The sequence below is a fragment of the Pelophylax lessonae genome (assembly GCF_965119305.1).
Source record: "Pelophylax lessonae genome assembly, chromosome: 6".
NCBI lineage: Eukaryota > Metazoa > Chordata > Amphibia > Anura > Ranidae > Pelophylax > Pelophylax lessonae.
In genome coordinates, this window is record NC_138773.1 from 59,120,686 (window position 1) to 59,139,858 (window position 19,173).

Genomic DNA, 19,173 nt, shown 5'->3' on the forward strand with positions numbered 1-19,173 from the left:
GTCAGCTAGCCAGCTAAAAAGTGAAATCTGAATGCTCAAGGGAAAAGTAAAGTACAAAATAAGTAAAAAAGCAAGTTTCTTGGCACGCCTCTAATTAGGTTTCTGATTGGTGGCAGACATATAGAGTAATGCCTCGTACACACGCAACGATTATTGGCTGACCGATCGTCCGACTTTTGTCCAGAGTGTTTTATTGGTTGGAATGGGCCTAGACTGCACACGAATTTTCTCGGCCAACAAAAATCTACTTCTGAAGTGATGTCATGTGCTGGTTTACTTTCCGTGTGTTTTTTATTCTCTGAACATGCCCAGCCTTGCTTATCAGATTTTTGTCTGCCGAAATCTGTACTGACTGACGGAAAATCGGCCATTGTGTTGGCCAACAAAAATTTTATAGCCTGCACACTGACTTTTCGGCCGAAAAAAATCTGGAGTTGGTTGTCGGAAGCATCATACTAACAAGCAGAAAACCGGCCGATCAGACATTGGCCGAAAATTCCCGGCCAATAATCGATGCGCGTGTACGGGGCATAAGTCTAGGACCATCTAACGACATCACAAAACAGCAGCTCTCTACAAATGGAGAAAAGTATTTCTACAAACCATTTTTGGGCTCACTGAAAATTGAGTCAGCTTTAGAATAGGTCATACTTCAGCTTTATTTACCTCGCATTTTTCTGGTCTGTGAAATTCGGGGATGGTGGAGGAGTAATATCATCGCTGATCGCTGAGCTATTTAGAGACTGATCATCTGAACCAAAATTCAATTTCTTAACAGCATCAATTCTTGGACGCTTTGGTTTAGGAGCTGCAGAAGAAAAGTTAGAATATCAAGAAAAAGCCTGTATTATGGAAACATTAGCATACCATTTTGATTGTTCTAGATTTTGTGATTTTTGTTTTAGACAGAGTTGGAGAGGATTAAAACTTCTGTAAGGATTTTTTTTTTTTATTGTGTTTATGTTAGGGAGATGTCTCTTGCCCCATTCTAAGTGACCATTGGGCACTGCTGTGCGCTGAACTCTGGAACTCATTCTGGAGATATCTATATAGATATGTGCATATAGCAAGCCAATTACATGATCCCCATACAACCCCTTAGGTCTTGTTTACACTAGCAGTTGGGGGGCCACTCCTCCAACCATTCTTCCTTTAGCGGCAGAGGCAGTTGCCAGTGGTAGATATATGCTGCGGCCATGATTGATGCCACATCAGTAATTTTACCCCCTGTTCTTTTGAGTGGGAACAACCGCCTGCTGACTGCGACTCATTTAGAACGGAGCGCCAACGAAAAGGGGAAGCTCCGCTTGTTTATTTCCTCCCCCTCCGGTGCCCCATTTTGCACCTTTATGGTGGGAAGGGGGAGTAGGTATCTGTTTTTGACAGGTACCTGTCCCCACTTCTCAGAGATTTTGATGTGGTGAGATTCCTCCAGAGCTCTGCCCCCCTACACTGACGGGCAAGTTAGAAAATGCCGCGCGATTCGCGCATGCGCAGTAGGGGGCAAGCTGTGAAACCGAAAGGCTTAATTGCCAGTTTCTCTTACCACAAACGGCGATCCGAGAGCTGATCGGAAAATTGGCTGGGGTGCCGACATCACGGGATCCCTGGACAGGTAAGTGTCCTAATATTAAAAGTCATCAGCTACAGTATTTGTAGCTGCTGACTTAATTTTTTGGTGGTGGGGGCGAATACCTCTAAGCGGGGCTGCTCGACACCCACCCTGCAATCACATGTAACGCACTTGGTTGCAGTATGCTAGTGAGAGGTCCAAAGGGTTAAAGACTGACAAATGCTCTCTAAAGAGGGATCCAAACAGATTGCTCTACAAATAGCAACCCTAGTGCTCAAAATAAACCTGACAGCAGCTCTTACCCTTCCCCAGTCAGTCAAAAAATAAAAAACTTTTTTTAGCTAGGAGGGGCACTTCACCATTTATAAAGTATCCATATCAATGTGCCTGGAAAGTGTCTAACTCAGGAAACTGGAAAACAGCCTTGGACCCATAAAGATCCCTTATTGGTATTGCCATCTTAAAGTACTGATGTTGGTATAAATCACAGGTGTCAAACACAAGGCCCGCGGGCCGAATGCGGCCCCCCAGGCCATTTCATGTGGCCCTCACACCTCTCCTGCAGCTACAGCACCCCTCTTGTCTCTGCTCCCACCTTGTCTCTGTAGTCGACAGCAGAGAGGACAGAATTCCTTTGCCAGATCCTGTGCTTCTCTGTGCTGTTTCAGAAAGGCTCATCTTTGCCCCCCCCCCCTTCTCAGCAGTCTGCAACAGAGAGGTCAGAATTCCTACAGATCCTGCACCTCTCTGTGCAACCACAACACCACGTTGTCTCTGCCTCCCCTGGTCTCAGCATTCAGCAAACTCTGTAAACTGACTCCAGCCCTCCTCTGGTCCTCCTCCAGACCTTGCACGTTCTTCTTCACAGGTCCACCCACATCTTCTTCCTGGCAGTAGCACAAGGTAAAGGGGTGCATTGTGATACCATGAAGGGTGGGTGACCCGTGACTTATGGTGGGGGAGCTCTTGACATCTCTTGTAAGGGGGCGTGGGATGCTCTGGACATCTAATCTTACAGATATAACCGGCCCTTTGCGGGCAACCATAATGCTGATGTGGCCCGCAATAAAAATTGAGTTTGACACCCCTGGTATAAATAATCTGGTTCCAAGGAAGTTGGCTTCTATACTCCACTGAGGTTCTCCCTCCAGTCTTCTTGGCTTGTACTGTAATGTGACAAATAAGAAAATTGAAGCACCAGATGATTGAAAGGTCCAGATACACTTTCCAATAAATGTCAAGGTGACAATCAAAAAAATATCCAAAGCATCCAAAGACATAAAAAAAAAAAAACAGCATAACATCTCCATATTAATACAATTGTCGATTTGGTTTGAATAATGACCCGAAAAGGGGAAAATTGTATTCATATGGAGATCTCCTTATGTTTTTTCTGGTTCTGATAGAGGCGTTTTTTTTTTTTTTACCCTTGAGGCTATGTTCACATATGGGCGTAGCGGATCGCGGGCAGAATCGCAGGGATTCTGCCCGCGATCCGGAAATTGCGGTAACATCGCGCAAACAGAATCGCGGGACACATGATGCACAAAAGAAGCTCTTGTACCTTTTTTGGGCATCATGCATCCCGCTATTCTGTGTGCGCGCTGTTACCGCGATTCGGCAGGCGGAAATCGCGGCAACATCGCACAGCGTTTGGGGTGCCATTGCAAATCATGGACATCGCACAGGCATCCCGCGATTTGCAATGATTTCCAGATCGTGGGCAGAATCGTGGGGATTCTGCCCGTGATCCGCTGCGCCCACATGTGAACGTAGCCTGAAACATAATTTTTGGGAGATTTTGCCTTTGTAGTATGGAAGACATAAGATGCAAGGGGCTGACTCAACTTTTTTTTTTTTTTTTCTTTAGTATTTCACCTATTTAAAAATACTCTTGGGTATCATGACCAAAGACGCCCCTTTGACAGGCCATCTCCATATCAATATAATATCCCCTCCTCAGGGTCATAGGAAAACCAAAATACTCAACTGTATCTACGTGGAGATGTCTTTTTTTTCTATGCCAAACCAGCTGCTGACAAGGCCAGTGCTAGCAATCATACTGGAAAAAAACAACATTAATAATCTAGTTCACTACTAATCTATTCACATTGTTAATCAAGCCCTGATGAAAGGGGCGCTCTTGGACCCCTGAAAAGCGTTAGCTACTTTTAGGATGTCTCCCTGACTTTTATTGGAATAAAGTTGTATCTGGACCTCTTAGCAATGGTGTGGTACTTCAATTTCCATTTTTGATACATTACACAAAGCCAAGGAGACTGTGGAGATCCTCGGGGTGTACAAGCTGCCTGTCCGGGAACCAGATCATTTAAGCCAACATCAGCATTTCAAAGCAGGACCATACTTACCTTGGCTCCAGCGATGCTGTGTCCTGGAACTTCCCATGAGCCTCTGGCATCTTTGAGCAAAAAGCTTCCAGGTATCAACTGACGGCTACTTTCATTGGCCTGGTCAATAGGACATAATTCCCGTGCATGAATAGGAATTCTGAATTTCTTGAGTGAGTCATGCGAGCACAGCTCACTGTACTGGGGAAGACAGGCAGGTAACTTTAATGCAGAAGAGATAAAAAAAAAAATGTCTTTTCTGCATTAAAAATCCTGCCTGTTAACCCTTTTCTAGTTTTTACATAAAGTTCCACTTTAAAATAGCAGTACCACTAAGATAACCCTATGGGTCCGGTGCCATTATTCTACTTTCCCCAACTGTTCTGCACTGGGTCTCTGTGTTGAGAAGGCAATCTTGGAAGAGGTGGGGCTTTATTTCCTCATCTCAGAGCCTCCAGCAAAGTAGAGCAGTGAGCAGCACATTCGTGACCCCCCCAAATCCCTCTCCAAATATCCTGGAGACAAGCAGTCTGAAGCAGCAGTGCCTTAAATTTCACACTGCAGATAGCAGTGAGGTAGCACAGAGGTAAGACATTTCTTGTAGTTGGTTACCAGGTTTGCACACATCTCAGGGGGGATTTTGGTCCACTCTTCACAGATATTTTCTAAATCCTTAAGGAGCTTGGAACCTCGAAAGTATCAGCTCCCTCCATATATTTTTGTATAGGATTAGGGTCTGGAGACTGGCTAGGCAACAACAAGACCTAAATGTGCTTCTTCTAAAGCCACTCCTTTGTTGCCTTGGCAGTATGTTTTAGGTCATCGTCATGCTGGAAGACCCATCCACGACCCATCTTCAGTGTTCTGGCTGAGGGAAGAAGGTTCTCATTGAAGATTTTACAAAACATGGCCCCATCCATCAGCCCCTCAATGCAGCAAAGTCAGCCTGTACATTTAGCAGAGAAACAGCCCCAAAGTATAATGTTTCCACCTCCGTGCATGACTGTAGGGATGGTGTTCCTAGGGTCATAGTCAGCATTTTTATTTCTCCAAGCACAGAGTCGAGTTAACGCCAAAGAGCTCAATTTTGGTCTCAGCACTTTCTCCCAATCCTTCTCTGAATCATTTAGATGTTCATTAGCAAACTTCAGATGGGCGCGCACATGTGCCTTGAGGAGGAGGGGGACCTTGTGGGCACTTCAGGGTTTCAATCTATGGTGGCGTATTGCATTACCAATGCTTTGCTTGGTGACTGCGGTCCCAACTGCCTTTAGATCATTCACAAGCGCCTCCCAGTTTGTTCTAGGCTGAGCCCTCAATTTTCTCATGACAATCCTTACCCCATGAGGCAAAATCTTGCATGGAGCCCCAGACTGAGGGCAATTGATGGTTATTTAGCATTTCTTCCATTTGCAAATAATCGCTCCAACAGTTCTCTCCTTCTCACCAGGCTTCTTGCTGATGGTCTTGTAGCCCTTTCCAGCCTTGTGCAGGTCTACAATCTTGTCCCTGACGTCCTTTGACAGCTCTTTGGTCTTGCCCATGATGGTGAGGTTTGAATTGAGGAAAGATATTCTATGGACAGATGTCTTTTATACACATAAGTTGTCGTTAGGAGCATTTTCTTAAATGGAAAGGACCAATCTGTGTACCACATGAGCACATACTGTAGCCAGTCTGTGGGAGCCAGAATTATTGTTGGTAAGTAGGGGATCAAATACTTACTTTACTCACTGAACTGCAACTCAATTTATAACATTTGTATCATTTTTTTTTTTAGATTTTTGATCGAGACCCTATCATTAAACCACTTGCTGACCACCCGCTGTAATATTACTGTGGCAGGGCGGCTCGGCTGCGCAAAATCCTGTAGTACTACGTGATTTTGACACAGCGGGAGGTGGGCCGTGGCAGAAGCAGCGGCGATTGCCGCTGCCCTCCCGCGATCGTCAGGGAAACTGACCGAAGACCCGCCTGCTTATGTAAACAAAGCAGGTGAATCTTCTGTCACACAGGCAGGGAGAGATAAGCAGTTTCAGCTAAGCTGAAACTGCGATCTCTCTGTGCCTGTCACAGAACCCTTCCCCCACACAGCGAGTAAGCACTTTAGGTATACATTTAACTCCTTTGATCACCCCCAGTTTTAACCCCTTCCCTGCCAGTGTCATTTATACAGTAACAGTGCATATTATTTAGCACTGATTACTGTATTAGTGTCACTGGTCCCCAAAAAGTAGGGATGCACCGAAATGAAAAATCTGGGCTGAAACCGAAAATGCAGGATGCCTTTGGCCGAAAACCGAAACTGAAAATTCCTTTTTTCCCCCAAATAATTTTAAAATAGATAGAACGGGCATACGCCAGAAACAGGCAGCGACGTACACTTGTAGCTGCCACCCTGTCACAGTATATGTACTGTGACTGGTTGGCAAGTGGTTACATTTAATTACCAATGGTATTTGTATTATGCAGCATGAGGGGGTTAATGTATTGCCACTGATGCATTAGTGACCGACCAGTGGCAGTTAATTAACCCCTTTGTGCTGCATTAGTGCAACCAGTATGTGTTAATTGACACTGGTTGCACTGACACTGATTTCACTAATGCAGCACAAAGGGGTTAATTAATTGCCACTAGTAGTTCACTAATGCATCAGTGACCAGTGGCAATACATTAACCCCATAATGCTGCATAATACAAATACCATTGGTAACCTCGCCTCAGCGCCGCCCCCCCCCCCCCACCCCAATGATGGCAATTTCCTTACTTATTGGCACCTCCATGTCACAGGCAAGCAAACTCTCCGCTCCTCCTGTGTCGAAAATCCCGCCTCTGGCCGGCGGCCCGCCTCCTGTGATGTCACTACTGCGACTATGTGCATGAATGAACTGACACACCAGGCAGGCGGGCGAGAGGCCGCTAATAGCTGTGACTAAGCGAGCCCTTCACTTCCCTGTCAGCGGAGATACCCGCTGGAAAAAAGGACATCAATTGTATTTGGGTACAGCGTCGCACGACCGCGCAATTTTCCGTTGAGGTAATGCAGTGCGGGATCGCAAAAAATGGCCTGGTCATTAAGGGGGGTAAAACCTTCCGGGGCTGTAGTGGTTAAAATATACCTATGATAAAAATGATAGACCCTTCATTTCTTTGTAAGTGGGCGAACTTCCAAAATCTGCAGGGGATCCAATAATAATATTTTCCCCACTGTGAGTGTATATAAGTGTATGTATTTCACACACAGTACAGAACAGGGAACATACTGAGTGGGGGCTCATAGAAGCTATCGGAGAATTCATCCTCTTCTGACAGATGGAGAATAGCTGCGTCCCGCTTCTTTGATTTTCCCGTGTTACCATCACCGTTCTTCTCTCGGCTCTCAGATCCGGTCAGGTGATCAGCAGTGGAAATCGCCTCCTCAAATGAACGTTTATTGCGAAACTGCGATACTCTGGTCTGGGGATGGGAAGGCTCAGCATCTGTTAAAAAAATGTAAGGAGATCCATGAGAGCTGTGCCACCTACAGTATAAATATATAACTCCACTGACAGTCCCCCCATCCACAGTATTTGTCCTCCAATATACACACTGCAGATTCCTGCCCCCCTCAAGTATACATATATGACAGCTGGTCTCCCCCAGTATACATATGACACATTCCGGCTGCCCCCCCATATACATATATGGCAGCGGGTGTACCCCCAGTATGAATATATAACTCCACTGACAGTCCCCCATCCACAGTATATACATGTAACTGGTGTCCTCCAATATACACTGCAAATTCCTGCCCCCCTCAAGTATACATATATGACAGCGGGTGTCCCCCAGTATACATATGACAGATTCCGGCTGCCTCCCATATACATATATGACAGCGGGTGTCCCCCAGTATACATATGACAGATTCCGGCTGCCCCCCCCCCCCATATACATATATGACAGCTAGAGTCCCCCAGTATACATATGACAGATTCCAGCTGCTCCCCCATATACATATATGACAGCGGGTGTCCCCCAGTATACATATGACAGATTCCGGCTGCCCCCCCCCCCCCATATACATATATGACAGCTAGAGTCCCCCAGTATACATATGACAGATTCCAGCTGCTCCCCCATATACATATATGACAGCGGGTGTCCCCCAGTATAAATATGACAGATTCCGGCTGCCCCCCCATATACATATACGACAGCTGGTGTCCCCCAGTATACATATGACAGATTCCGGCTGCCCCCCCATATACATATATGACAGCGGGTGTCCCCCAGTATACATATGACAGATTCCGGCTGCCCCCCCATATACATATATGACAGCGGGTGTCCCCCAGTATAAATATGACAGATTCCGGCTGCTCCCCCATATACATATATGACAGCGGGTGTCCCCCAGTATAAATATGACAGATTCCGGCTGCCCCCCCATATACATATACGACAGCTGGTGTCCCCCAGTATACATATGACAGATTCCGGCTGCCCCCCCATATACATATATGACAGCGGGTGTCCCCCAGTATACATATGACAGATTCCGGCTGCCCCCCCATATACATATATGACAGCGGGTGTCCCCCAGTATAAATATGACAGATTCCGGCTGCCCCCCCATATACATATATGACAGCTGGTGTCCCCCAGTATACATATGACAGATTCCGGCTGCCCCCCCATATACATATATGACAGCTGGTGTCCCCCAGTATACATATGACAGATTCTGGCTGCCCCCCCATATACATATATGACAGCGGGTGTCCCCCAGTATAAATATGACACATTCCGGCTGCCTCCCCATATACATATATGACAGCGGGTGTCCCCCAGTATAAATATGACAGATTCCTGCCCCCCCCCCCCCATATACATATATGACAGCGGGTGTCCCCCAGTATACATATGACAGATTCCGGCTGCCCCCCATATACATATATGACAGCGGGTGTCCCCCAGTATGAATATATACCAGCACTCCTCCCCTCAGTATACATATATACAAAACAGCACCTTACACTCCCCGTGTATATAGAATGGTCCCCCGCCCTAGTATATATACATATTACAGATGTTGTCACCCCCAACATGGCCCCACTACATATATGTATACTGGGGGGGGGGGGGCTTTCATATAGCTATATGTAGGGGTGTGGGGTCATACTGGGGGGGGCGATGACAATATCTTTATATGTATATGCTGGGGCAGGGGGACACCAGCTGTCATATCTGTATACTGGGGGGGGGGGCGCTGTTATATATGTATGCTGAAGGTGGGGCGCTGTTACATATTCATACTGGGGGGGGGGGGGGCACCAGCTGTCATATCTGTATATTGAGGGGAGGCTGTTATATATGTATGCTGAAGGTGGGGTGTTATTATATATGCATACTGGGGGGGGGGGGGGGGGCACCAGCTGTCATATCTATATACCAGGGGAGGCTGTTATATATGTATGCTGAAGGTGGGGTGTTATTATATATGCATACGGAATGGGAGGGGGCTGTAATGCATTCATACTGGGGGGACACCAGCTGCTATATATATATATATGAAATGGTCCCCACCCTAGCATATATAGTACAGATGTTTCCCCCCTCCCCCAATATGACCCCACACCCCTGCATATAGATAGATGCATGTATGGGGGGGGCTTTCAAATTATAGGGGTGTGGGGTCATATTGGGGGGGCTACATATGTAATATATATATATATATATATATATATATATATATACTAGGGCGGGGACCATTATATATATATATATATATATATATATATATATATGGGTGTGAGGTGTTGTATACGTATACTGGGGGGGAGGGTGCTGTTATGTATTCATACTGGGGGACACCAGTTGTCATATCCCCCCCCAGTATATGACACCCCCATACAAATATGCACATCCCTCACCATATGTGATAGAACTGCACCTGTACCCCCCCATACATATGACAGCACACCTCCCCCTCCACTATACACATATAAGTAATGGAAGGAGCACTCCAGTGTGACTCTATAGCCCTCCCCCTCCCCCGCTATGATTACCTTCCAGCTCGGCCAGCACCTCCAGCTCAGAGGAGAATTGCTCCTCATAGTCATCCTCCACACCGTACAGATCATACTCCTCCTCCTCCATCTCCGTCCTCTACAACATTCCCGCCACACTTCCACTTCCGGGGGACCGCCGTCATCCGCCCCTCCCCTCCGCAACCATTGGACGGACGGAGGCATTGCTGCTCGGTGATTGGTCGGCGGATGTGCGGAAAGCCGCAGATCGCACAAACACGGGCAGGTAGGTGGATGTGTGTATGAAGAATATGTGTGTGCAGAGATTGCATGGAGTATGTATGTATGTATAGATTGCATGGAGTATGTATGTATGTATGGAGAGATTGCATGGAGTATGTATGTATGGAGAGATTGCACAGAGTATGTATGTTTGTATGTATGTATGTATGGAGAGATTGCATGGAGTATGTATGTATGGAGAGATTGCACAGAGTATGTATGTTTGTATGTATGTATGTATGGAGAGATTGCATGGAGTATGTATGTATGGAGAGATTGCATGGAGTATGTATGTATGGAGAGATTGCACGGAGTATGTATGTATGGAGAGATTGCATGGAGTATGTATGTATGTATGGAGAGATTGCATGGAGTATGTATGGAGAGATTGCATGAAGTATGTATGGAGAGATTGCACAGAGTATGTATGTATGTATGTATGTATGTATGTATGTATGTATGGAGAGATTGCATGGAGTATGTATGTATGGAGAGATTGCACGGAGTATGTATGTATGTATGGAGAGATTGCATGGAGTATGTATGTATGTATGGAGAGATTGCATGGAGTATGTATGTATGTAGAGATTGCATGGAGTATGTATGTATGTATGGAGAGATTGCATGAAGTATGTATGGAGAGATTGCACAGAGTATGTATGTATGTATGTATGTATGTATGTATGTATGGAGAGATTGCATGGAGTATGTATGTATGGAGAGATTGCACGGAGTATGTATGTAGAGATTGCATAGAGTATGTATGTATGTATGGAGAGATTGCATAGAGTATGTATGTATGTATGTATGGAGAGATTGCATGGAGTATGTATGGAGAGATTGCACGGAGTATGTATGTATGTATGTATGGATAGATTGCATGGAGTATGTATGTATGGATAGATTGCATGGAGTATGTATGTATGGAGAGATTGCATGGAGTATGTATGTATGTATGGAGAGATTGCACGGAGTATGTATGTATGGATAGATTGCATGGAGTATGTATGTATGTATGTATGTATGGAGAGATTGCATGGAGTATAAATGTATGGAGAGGATCCCTGTTGTTCAGCTCTGTGATTCCTGGGGGTATAGGTGTCTCTATATCTGATAAAGATGATTTTATTGTATATATTGTGTTATACACTATATTACCAAAAGTATTGGGACACCTGCCTTCACACACATGAACTTTAATGGCATCCCAGTCTTAGTCCGTAGGGTTAATATTGAGTTGGCCCACCTTTTGCAGCTACACCAGCTTCAACTCTTCTAGGAAGGCTGTCCACAAGGTTTAGGAGTGTGTCTATGGAAATGTATGACCATTCTTCCAGAAGCGCATTTGTGAGGTCAGACACTGATGTTGGCCGAGAAGGCCTGGCTCACAGTCTCCGCTCTAATTCATCTCAAAGGTGTTCTATCAGGATGAGGTCAGGACTCTGTGCAGACCAGTCATGTTCCTCCACCCCAAACTCACTTAGGCTCGGTTTCCACTAGCGCGACTTGCTGTGCGACTTGACACATGTCAAGTCGCACAGCAAGTCAAAACCCATTGTTTTCAATGGGGCCCGTTTCCACTGCCGCGGCTTCAGTTGCCGCGACCTCAAAAGTAAATCGTGTACTACTTTTGAGCGCGGCTTCCCTCTATATATGAGGGACAAGTCTAACTGAAGCCGCGGTTTACTTTTGCTACGAAGTCGTGCTAGAAGTAGCACGACTTCGTAGCCGCACTAGTGGAAACCTAGCCTTATCCATGTCTTTATGGACCTTGCTTTGTGCACTGGTCCAAATCATTAGTTGGAGGGGGGATTATGGTGTGGGGTTGTTCTTCAGGGGTTGGGCTTGGCCCCTTAGTTCCAGTGAACATTTTGGACAATTTCATGCTCCCAACTTTGTGGGAAGAGTTTGGGGACGGTCCCTTCCTGTTCCAACATGACTGCGCACCAGTGCACAAAGCAAGGTCCATAAAGACATGGATGAGCGAGTTTGCGGTCTGGGGGGGGGGGTCATTCACATGGGTGCTGTGGTCTGTACCATATCAATCATATGTAGCACCCTACAAGGTAGGTGCTAGGTAAAGTATAGTGGGCCTTGTCTGCTTATCAGCAGCGCCATGATTTTTTTTTTCATATTATTTCTTTTTTTTATTTAGGGATTCACAAGGTTATACCAAACATTTCCAACATCATATACATCTTCTTCACAGTATATATTATAACATATAACATCTCTATCTGCTGTTCCTCTAAATTCTTTTCTTTTTTCCTCCCTTTTTTCTTCCCCTCCCCTCCCTTCCCACCCTTTCTCCCAAAAAAAAAAAAAAAAACCCTAATATTCTCATGAACAGAGATGGGGGACTCCACTCTCCCTTGCCCTATCTCCCTTTTCTTCTCATTTTATTTTGCCAGATATTGTTTCCCTTCTTCAGAACATATAAAGTGATTCCACAATTCCCAGGTTTTCCTAAGTTTCTCCTGTCTATTTTGTGCCATGGCTATTAGTTCTTCCAATCTCCTATTATCTTCTATTCTTCGTATCCACTCGGACACTAAAGCCCCGTACACACGTACCGATGGTCGGCATACAAATGTTCCTCTTTTCTCCCCGGGATGTCGGTGTCTGCTGAAAAGTGCAAAGACAGCACAAGGACAGCACAAGAATTTTGTCCGCCGACTGCAGAAGTGATGTCATGTAATGGTTAACTTTCCCTGTGTTTTCTATTTTCTGAGCATGCCCAGTCTTGCAAATCTGCGGTCTGTCGGCCGAATTCTGTACTGACAGGCGAACAATCGTCCGTTCTGGTGTCGGCATACAAATATTTTCATGTTTGCAAGAAAGACTTTTGTCCGCGGATTGTGCGCAGACATCTTTTGGAGGCACCATACTAACACGCATACAATCGGCAGATCCTTCGTCCACCGACGTTTGTATGCCGACGATCGGTACGTGTGTACGGGCCTTTAGGGAGGTTGTGTGTTTTTTCCAGGCTCCTGGGATGCATGCCTTTGCTGCATTTATCAGATGGGGAATTATCGATCTCTCATATTTTTTTGTTGGCATATCCGATAAATTTAATAGAAAAAAAAGAGACGGATTCTCCTCTATTTCATATTCTGCAAATTTCTGGACTATGTACCTCACACCTGTCCAGTAAGTTTTTATTTTAGAACAGGTCCAGAAGATATGGTACAGAGTGCCCGCTTCCTTTCCGCATCTCCAGCATAGATTAGATTCATTTGAGAACCATCTATGTAGTTTCTCGGGCGTGAAATACCATCTCATTACCAGCTTATAGTTCATCTCCTGTACTCTGGTACATCTAGAGGACCCTAGGGCAAACCTCAATATCCTCTGGATCTGTTCGTTTGTCAGGTTACAATTCAAGTCCTCCTCCCATTTTCTCACCCAAGGTAGTACTGGTTGTTCATCTTGATTTGTCAGTAGGCCATATGCAATTGATAGAGTACGTGAGAGATTTCCTGGCTTTACACAAGCTTGCTCGAATCTCGTTAAAGTTCTATCGAAATCCACTGGATCCGATATGGAGACTAAATAATGATGTAATTGAACGGCTTGCCAAAATGGCACCTTATATGGTCCATCCCCATCAATCAGTCTCGTCACCGAAGGCCATTTTTTTTGTGTTAGAAATGACGATGCCTGTTCCCTTTCCCTTAGCATTGTAAATTGTCTATGATCTAGTCCCGGATGAAATCGGGGGTTACCTAATATTGGAAACAGGGGAGATCTATCTGTCGTCAGTTTACGGAATACATTTGGTCTCGTACAGATCCGTAATGTATTTCCAATTATTAAGTGGTGTCTTCACCGCTTGCCGACTGCTCACAGTATATTTACTGCGGCAGTCGGCCCCTCACAGGCAGAGTGACGTAGGTCTACGTCGCTCGCCTGTGAGGCTCTGGGGAGCGAGCGCGCGCCCGCGCGGTCACGGACCCCCCCCGCGCGTGTGACCAGCGGACCCGATGTCCGCCGGTCACTCGGCGATCGGCGGGGGAGAGGGAGAATGTCAGGCAGCTTGTGTAAACAAGCCACCTGTCATTCTCCTCGCTGTAAAGACACTGATCACATGGATCTACTATGTAGATCAGTTGATCAGTGTCCTTACAGCTCAAGCCACAGCCAATCACAGTAGAAAGCACGCCCCTAGGGACACACACAGCCCCTCCCTCCCTCCCAAATAAAGTTAACCCCTTCACTACCAGTGTATTTTTACAGTAACAGTGCATATATATATATAGCACTGATTACTGTAGAAATGTCACTGGTAACCCCAAAAGTGTCAAAAATGTCAGTCAAGGGTCCGATCTGTCCGCCCCAATGTCGCAGTACCGCAAAAAAAATCGCAGATCGTTAAAAAAAAAACACCAAAAATGACAGAAATCTTTCCCTTAGTTAGTAAACGCGATAACTTTTGCGCAAACCAATCAAAATACGCTTTTTGCGTTTTTTTTTTTTTTTTTTACCAAACATAGGTAGCATAAAACAAATTGGCCGAAAATTTTAAAAAATTTTGATTTTTACATTTTTTTTTGGGGAATTTCATATAAAAAAATGTGAAAAATATTGTTATTTTTGCAAAATGTACGCTCTTTTTTTGTTTAGATACAGCGTCGCACGACCGCGCAATTGTCTGTTAAAGTCACGCAGTGCCGAATCGCAAAATACCCCCTGGTAGTTTAGCAGGAAATTCCTCCGGGGCTTAAGTGGTTAATCTTTTAGGGAGGTCCTGATAGCACCATATCGCTCTTTTCAAATTTTACCTCTGTTTGTGCTTGTTCCAGCATTACCCAGAGTTTGGTCTCCGAATGGTGCCACCAGTCCAAAATTCTGCTTTTGTGGGACGCCTGATAATATGCTCGTACATCTGGCAGTGCTAAACCCCCCCCCTTTTTTTAGGCAATGTCAGAATCTCCCGTGCTATTCGTGATTTTTTATGGGACCAGATATATTTTACAAATAGTGAATGTATTACCTTAACCACTTCCCCCTAGGACGACGTCATATGACGTCGGTACACTTTGCGGGGGTATACCGGGATGATGCCTCTAGCTAGAGGCATCATCCCGGTACCGTTGTTTGAAGCCGACGGTCGGCTTTCCGTCGGTACCGATTGATGCGGCTCGGGAGCCGCTTGATCGTTACCCTGGGGGGCGGGAGGGGACGTCCTCCCGCCGCCTTCCGCGGCTTTTACCGGGGCTCCCGTCCGCCGGCTGGATGGAGTCCCGATGAATGCCGGAAACGGCATCGATCGGGTCTCCGATGACGTAACCCGGAGGCGGCGTCCATGACGTCACTTCCGGGTTAGTGTGCTGCAAAACGGCGACAAATTTGAAAAACGGCTGTATGCAAAAACGCCGTTTTCGGCGTTTTGCATACAGGGAAGTGTAGTGGAGGGGTCGAGGGTCTTTTAGACCCTCGATCCCTCCATAAAGTGTACCTGTCACTGCATATTGCTGTCACAAGGGATGTTTACATTGCTTGTGACAGCAATAAAAGTGATCAGATTTTTTTTTTTTTTTTTAAAAACTGTAATAAAGTTAAAAAAATAAATAAAATAAATGGGAAAAAAAAAAAAAAATTTAGTCGCCCCGATCACCGTTAGCTCGCGCACAAAAAAAAACGTATACGGAAGTCGAGCCGCGAATGAAATCGCTGTTCAAACCACACATGTGAGGTATTGCCGCGATCGCCAGAGCGTGAGCAATAACTTAAAAAAAAGAGCTACACTCTAACTCTAAACTGGTAACCGTTAAATAAATTTAAAGTGTCGCCTATTGAGATCTCTATTGACCGTAGTTTGTCGCCATCCCACAGGGGGGCGCAATTTTAAACTTTAACATGTTGGGTATCTATTTACTCAGGCATTACATCATACTTTCATAATATACAAAAAAAATGGGCTAACTTTACTGTTTAGTATTTTTTAAATGCAGTGAAATGTAATTTTTCCCCAAAAAATGGCGTTTTAAAGACCGCTGCGCAAATACTGCGTGACAAAAAATATTGCAATGACCGCCATTTTATTCTCAAGAGTCTTTGCTAAAAAAATATATATAATGTTTGGGGGTTCTAAGTAGTTTTCTAGGAAAAAATACTGGTTTTAACTTGTAAACACAAAGTGTCCGAAATAGGCCTGGTATGGAAGTGGTTAAAGAATCTGCCTGGTATCTTCACCGGTAGCGCTCAAAAGAGATAGACAAATTTTGGCAATACTATCATCTTCAATAGATTACATTTACCAAACCATGACTGCATCCCCCCCATGCCATTTTTCTAGAAGTCTCTTGGTCGTTGCTATCATAGGCAAGAAATTGAGATCATACACTTGTTCTAGTTTCGCCGGTATAAATGTTCCCAAGTATCTCACTGCCGTCTCATTCCACTTGAAACCAAAGCTATTTTTCAGTAATTGCACCTGGGCCGTGGACATCTCTACTCCCATTGCCTCTGATTTCCCAAAGTTGATTTTTAAATTTGATAAGGCCCCATATATTTTAAGTTCTTGTATCAGATTCGGCAATGAGATACTCGGGTTAGTTAGAGAAAATAGCATGTCATCCGCATAAGCGGCTATCTTGTATTGTTTCCCCTTTACTCTTACTCCTTCTATATCTGGGTTCAATCTGACTTTACAAAGGAAGGGTTCCAGTGTTAGGGCAAACAGGAGGGGTGATAACGGACACCCTTGCCTTGTACCATTTTTTATTGGGAATGCCTTTGATAATATCCCATTAGCTTTCACCCTAGCGATTGGATTTGTGTAGATTCTGGTTATTTTATCTATCATCGATTTACCCAACCCAATATATTTGAGCACGGCAAACAGGAAAGGCCAACCCACCCGGTCAAAGGCCTTCTCTGCGTCCGCGCTCAGTTCCACGCACGGGGTCTAGCAGCGCCATGATTTTTAGCTGGGTTGTCATGGTTCCAAGGTGTGGCTGTTGAGACTTGAGAGTCTCCCCACTGTGCTCAATGAGGGCTCTCATTGGGCAGTGGAGGAAACCCGGCCAATGGCACACCCCGGCTTGTATCTACCCCAGCAAGGCAGATTCTGCCACACAGCATTCTGGGAGTGGGTATAAGTTTGAGGGGAGCACATGAAGCAGAGTCCCAGGAGGGAGAGTACGGCTGTCTCTCCTCCTGTCAGAGGAATCGGGTGTCCCAGGCGGCTTGTCAGAGGGCTGAGCTGAGCTGCAGAGAGGATCCGGTGTGCCGAGGACCAGCGGCGCTGAGAGGGGTCGAGTTTCAGGAAAACATTCCCAGTCATGAGTACTGCAAACTGCCCCTGGGGGTCTGCCTAGCAGAGGGGACCACTCCGGAGAGGGTCACAGGGATCCGGGAGCTAGCTAGCCAGTGCAGGAGCAAAGGAAAGGGGGTGCCAGTGTTGACGCTGAAGAGTAAAGGGGGTGCCAGTGTTGACCCTGAAGTGCAGAGTGTACAGTGTTAGGAGTTGCAGCAGCATTACAAGAGGCTGCCTCAGTCAGCAAGGACTGGAGGGAGCAGCGTCAAAGACTTTTGAGCTAACCAGAGTGCCAGAAGTCAGTTTTTAATACAGTACAGCAAGTCAGTGCTTTCAAGCACCAGCAAGAGTTGGTCGGCATCCAGCCGGCGTCAAGTCAGCGCTGAAAGGCATTTTTTCTCAAGTGTCCCATTTGTACCTAGTTGAGCCAGAGGAGTATCCCACTCATTCCCTTCTCCCATCCCCAATATAAAATAAACAAAACAAAGATGGCGGACTGTTCATTGACTCAAATCTCACATTTTGGGCAATCAGCTTAAATGTGCTGTTGGTGTTACCGGTGACCATGGCAGACCCACATCAGGCCCAATGCCTGGAAGTATTGCTACACATTGTTTTCTTTATGTGGCTGGAGCTGTGTGCGATCCGACAACTTAGCTTGTGTGACTACAGAGAGGGCTCTATGTGCCAGACATGGCACGCGTGCCATACGTTCACCATCACTGCTCTATGGGGACATAGCAGCCATACAAACAGGCTTTACACTCAAAAGTGATAATAAAGGCTATTTTAGAAAAAATACTGTAGCACCCTCCTAGGTAGGTAGGAGCTTGGTAAATGCGTCCAATGCTCCTTCTGCTTATCAGGGGAGCCTGATCTATTGGGTTGCCTGTCACATGTCTCCAGGTGTGATTCACTGGGTCTGAGGGAGTGTCCCCACTGCATCCAATGAGGGAGCTTGTTGGACAGTGGAGGAAACCCAGCCAGTGACACATTAGGTTTTATGTCAGTCCCAGTGTTTGGGCACCACGCGGTGCATCCTGGGATTGACCATAAATACTGTGGGGACATGTGACAGGGCGTCTTTGGCGGGAAGCAGAGTCCCTGGAGGAGGAGGGCGGCTGTCTCTCCTCCTGCTGTGTATGAGGAAAATGGTCTTAGGCGGTCGGCCTAGTGAACCAGGTGTGGAGCTGCAGAGGATCCAGTGAAGCTGACAGTGGAGCTGCTGGCAGAGTCTCTGGGGAAAAACAGTGTCCATGAGTACCAGGAGATTTGCCAAAAGGTCTGCCCAGGAAGGGGGACCACTCCAGTGAAGTCAGGGGATCAGGGAGCCAGCTCACACAGAGAGTGTTACAGTAAAAGGGGTGCCGTGTAGAGAACCCTGAAGAATAGGGAAAAAGGGGGTGCCAGGAAGGGCCCTGAAGAGTGTCGTACAGTACAGTACAGCTTATCTACTACAGTTCATTAATGTCTAGTGACAAGGTGAAGCAGCGGCCTTGCTGCACTCAGCAATATCAAATCGTCCCAGCAAATTGTGAATAGTTTATTCAAGTTGAAGTATCCCACTCATCCCTTCTCCTATCCAAGTTCTCAATAGAACCACAAAAACCAAAACTCCTAAACTGTTTCCTGACTGAGTCAAAGCGCTTCGAAAACGCTGAACTGTCATGTTGTTGCTATGGGTAACCCAGGGG

General features: G+C 45.8%; 2 protein-coding genes across 5 annotated transcripts in view; one reads left to right on the forward strand and one right to left on the reverse strand.

The window, feature by feature from the left end:
• Nucleotides 1-10,119, reverse strand: part of CHTF18 (chromosome transmission fidelity factor 18) — a gene marked incomplete at its 3' end in the record, with an annotated part of 125,185 nt that extends 115,066 nt beyond the window's left edge. For all 4 annotated transcript variants that reach the window (XM_082261250.1, XM_082261251.1, XM_082261248.1 and 1 more), the window contains exons 1-3: nucleotides 9,973-10,119; nucleotides 7,186-7,401; nucleotides 667-808 (exon numbers count right to left, since the gene is read on the reverse strand). In XM_082261250.1, coding sequence (XP_082117376.1) covers nucleotides 667-808; nucleotides 7,186-7,401; nucleotides 9,973-10,063 — 449 coding nt within the window. In that variant the 5' untranslated portion in view covers nucleotides 10,064-10,119. The remainder of the gene's footprint in view (nucleotides 1-666; nucleotides 809-7,185; nucleotides 7,402-9,972) is intronic.
• A 76-nt stretch (nucleotides 10,120-10,195) lies between these two features.
• The window catches only part of RPUSD1 (RNA pseudouridine synthase domain containing 1), an 82,160-nt gene continuing 73,182 nt past the window's right edge, over nucleotides 10,196-19,173 (forward strand). The window contains exon 1 of the mRNA XM_082261256.1: nucleotides 10,196-10,219. The gene's annotated coding sequence lies outside the window, so the exon portion shown is untranslated. The remainder of the gene's footprint in view (nucleotides 10,220-19,173) is intronic.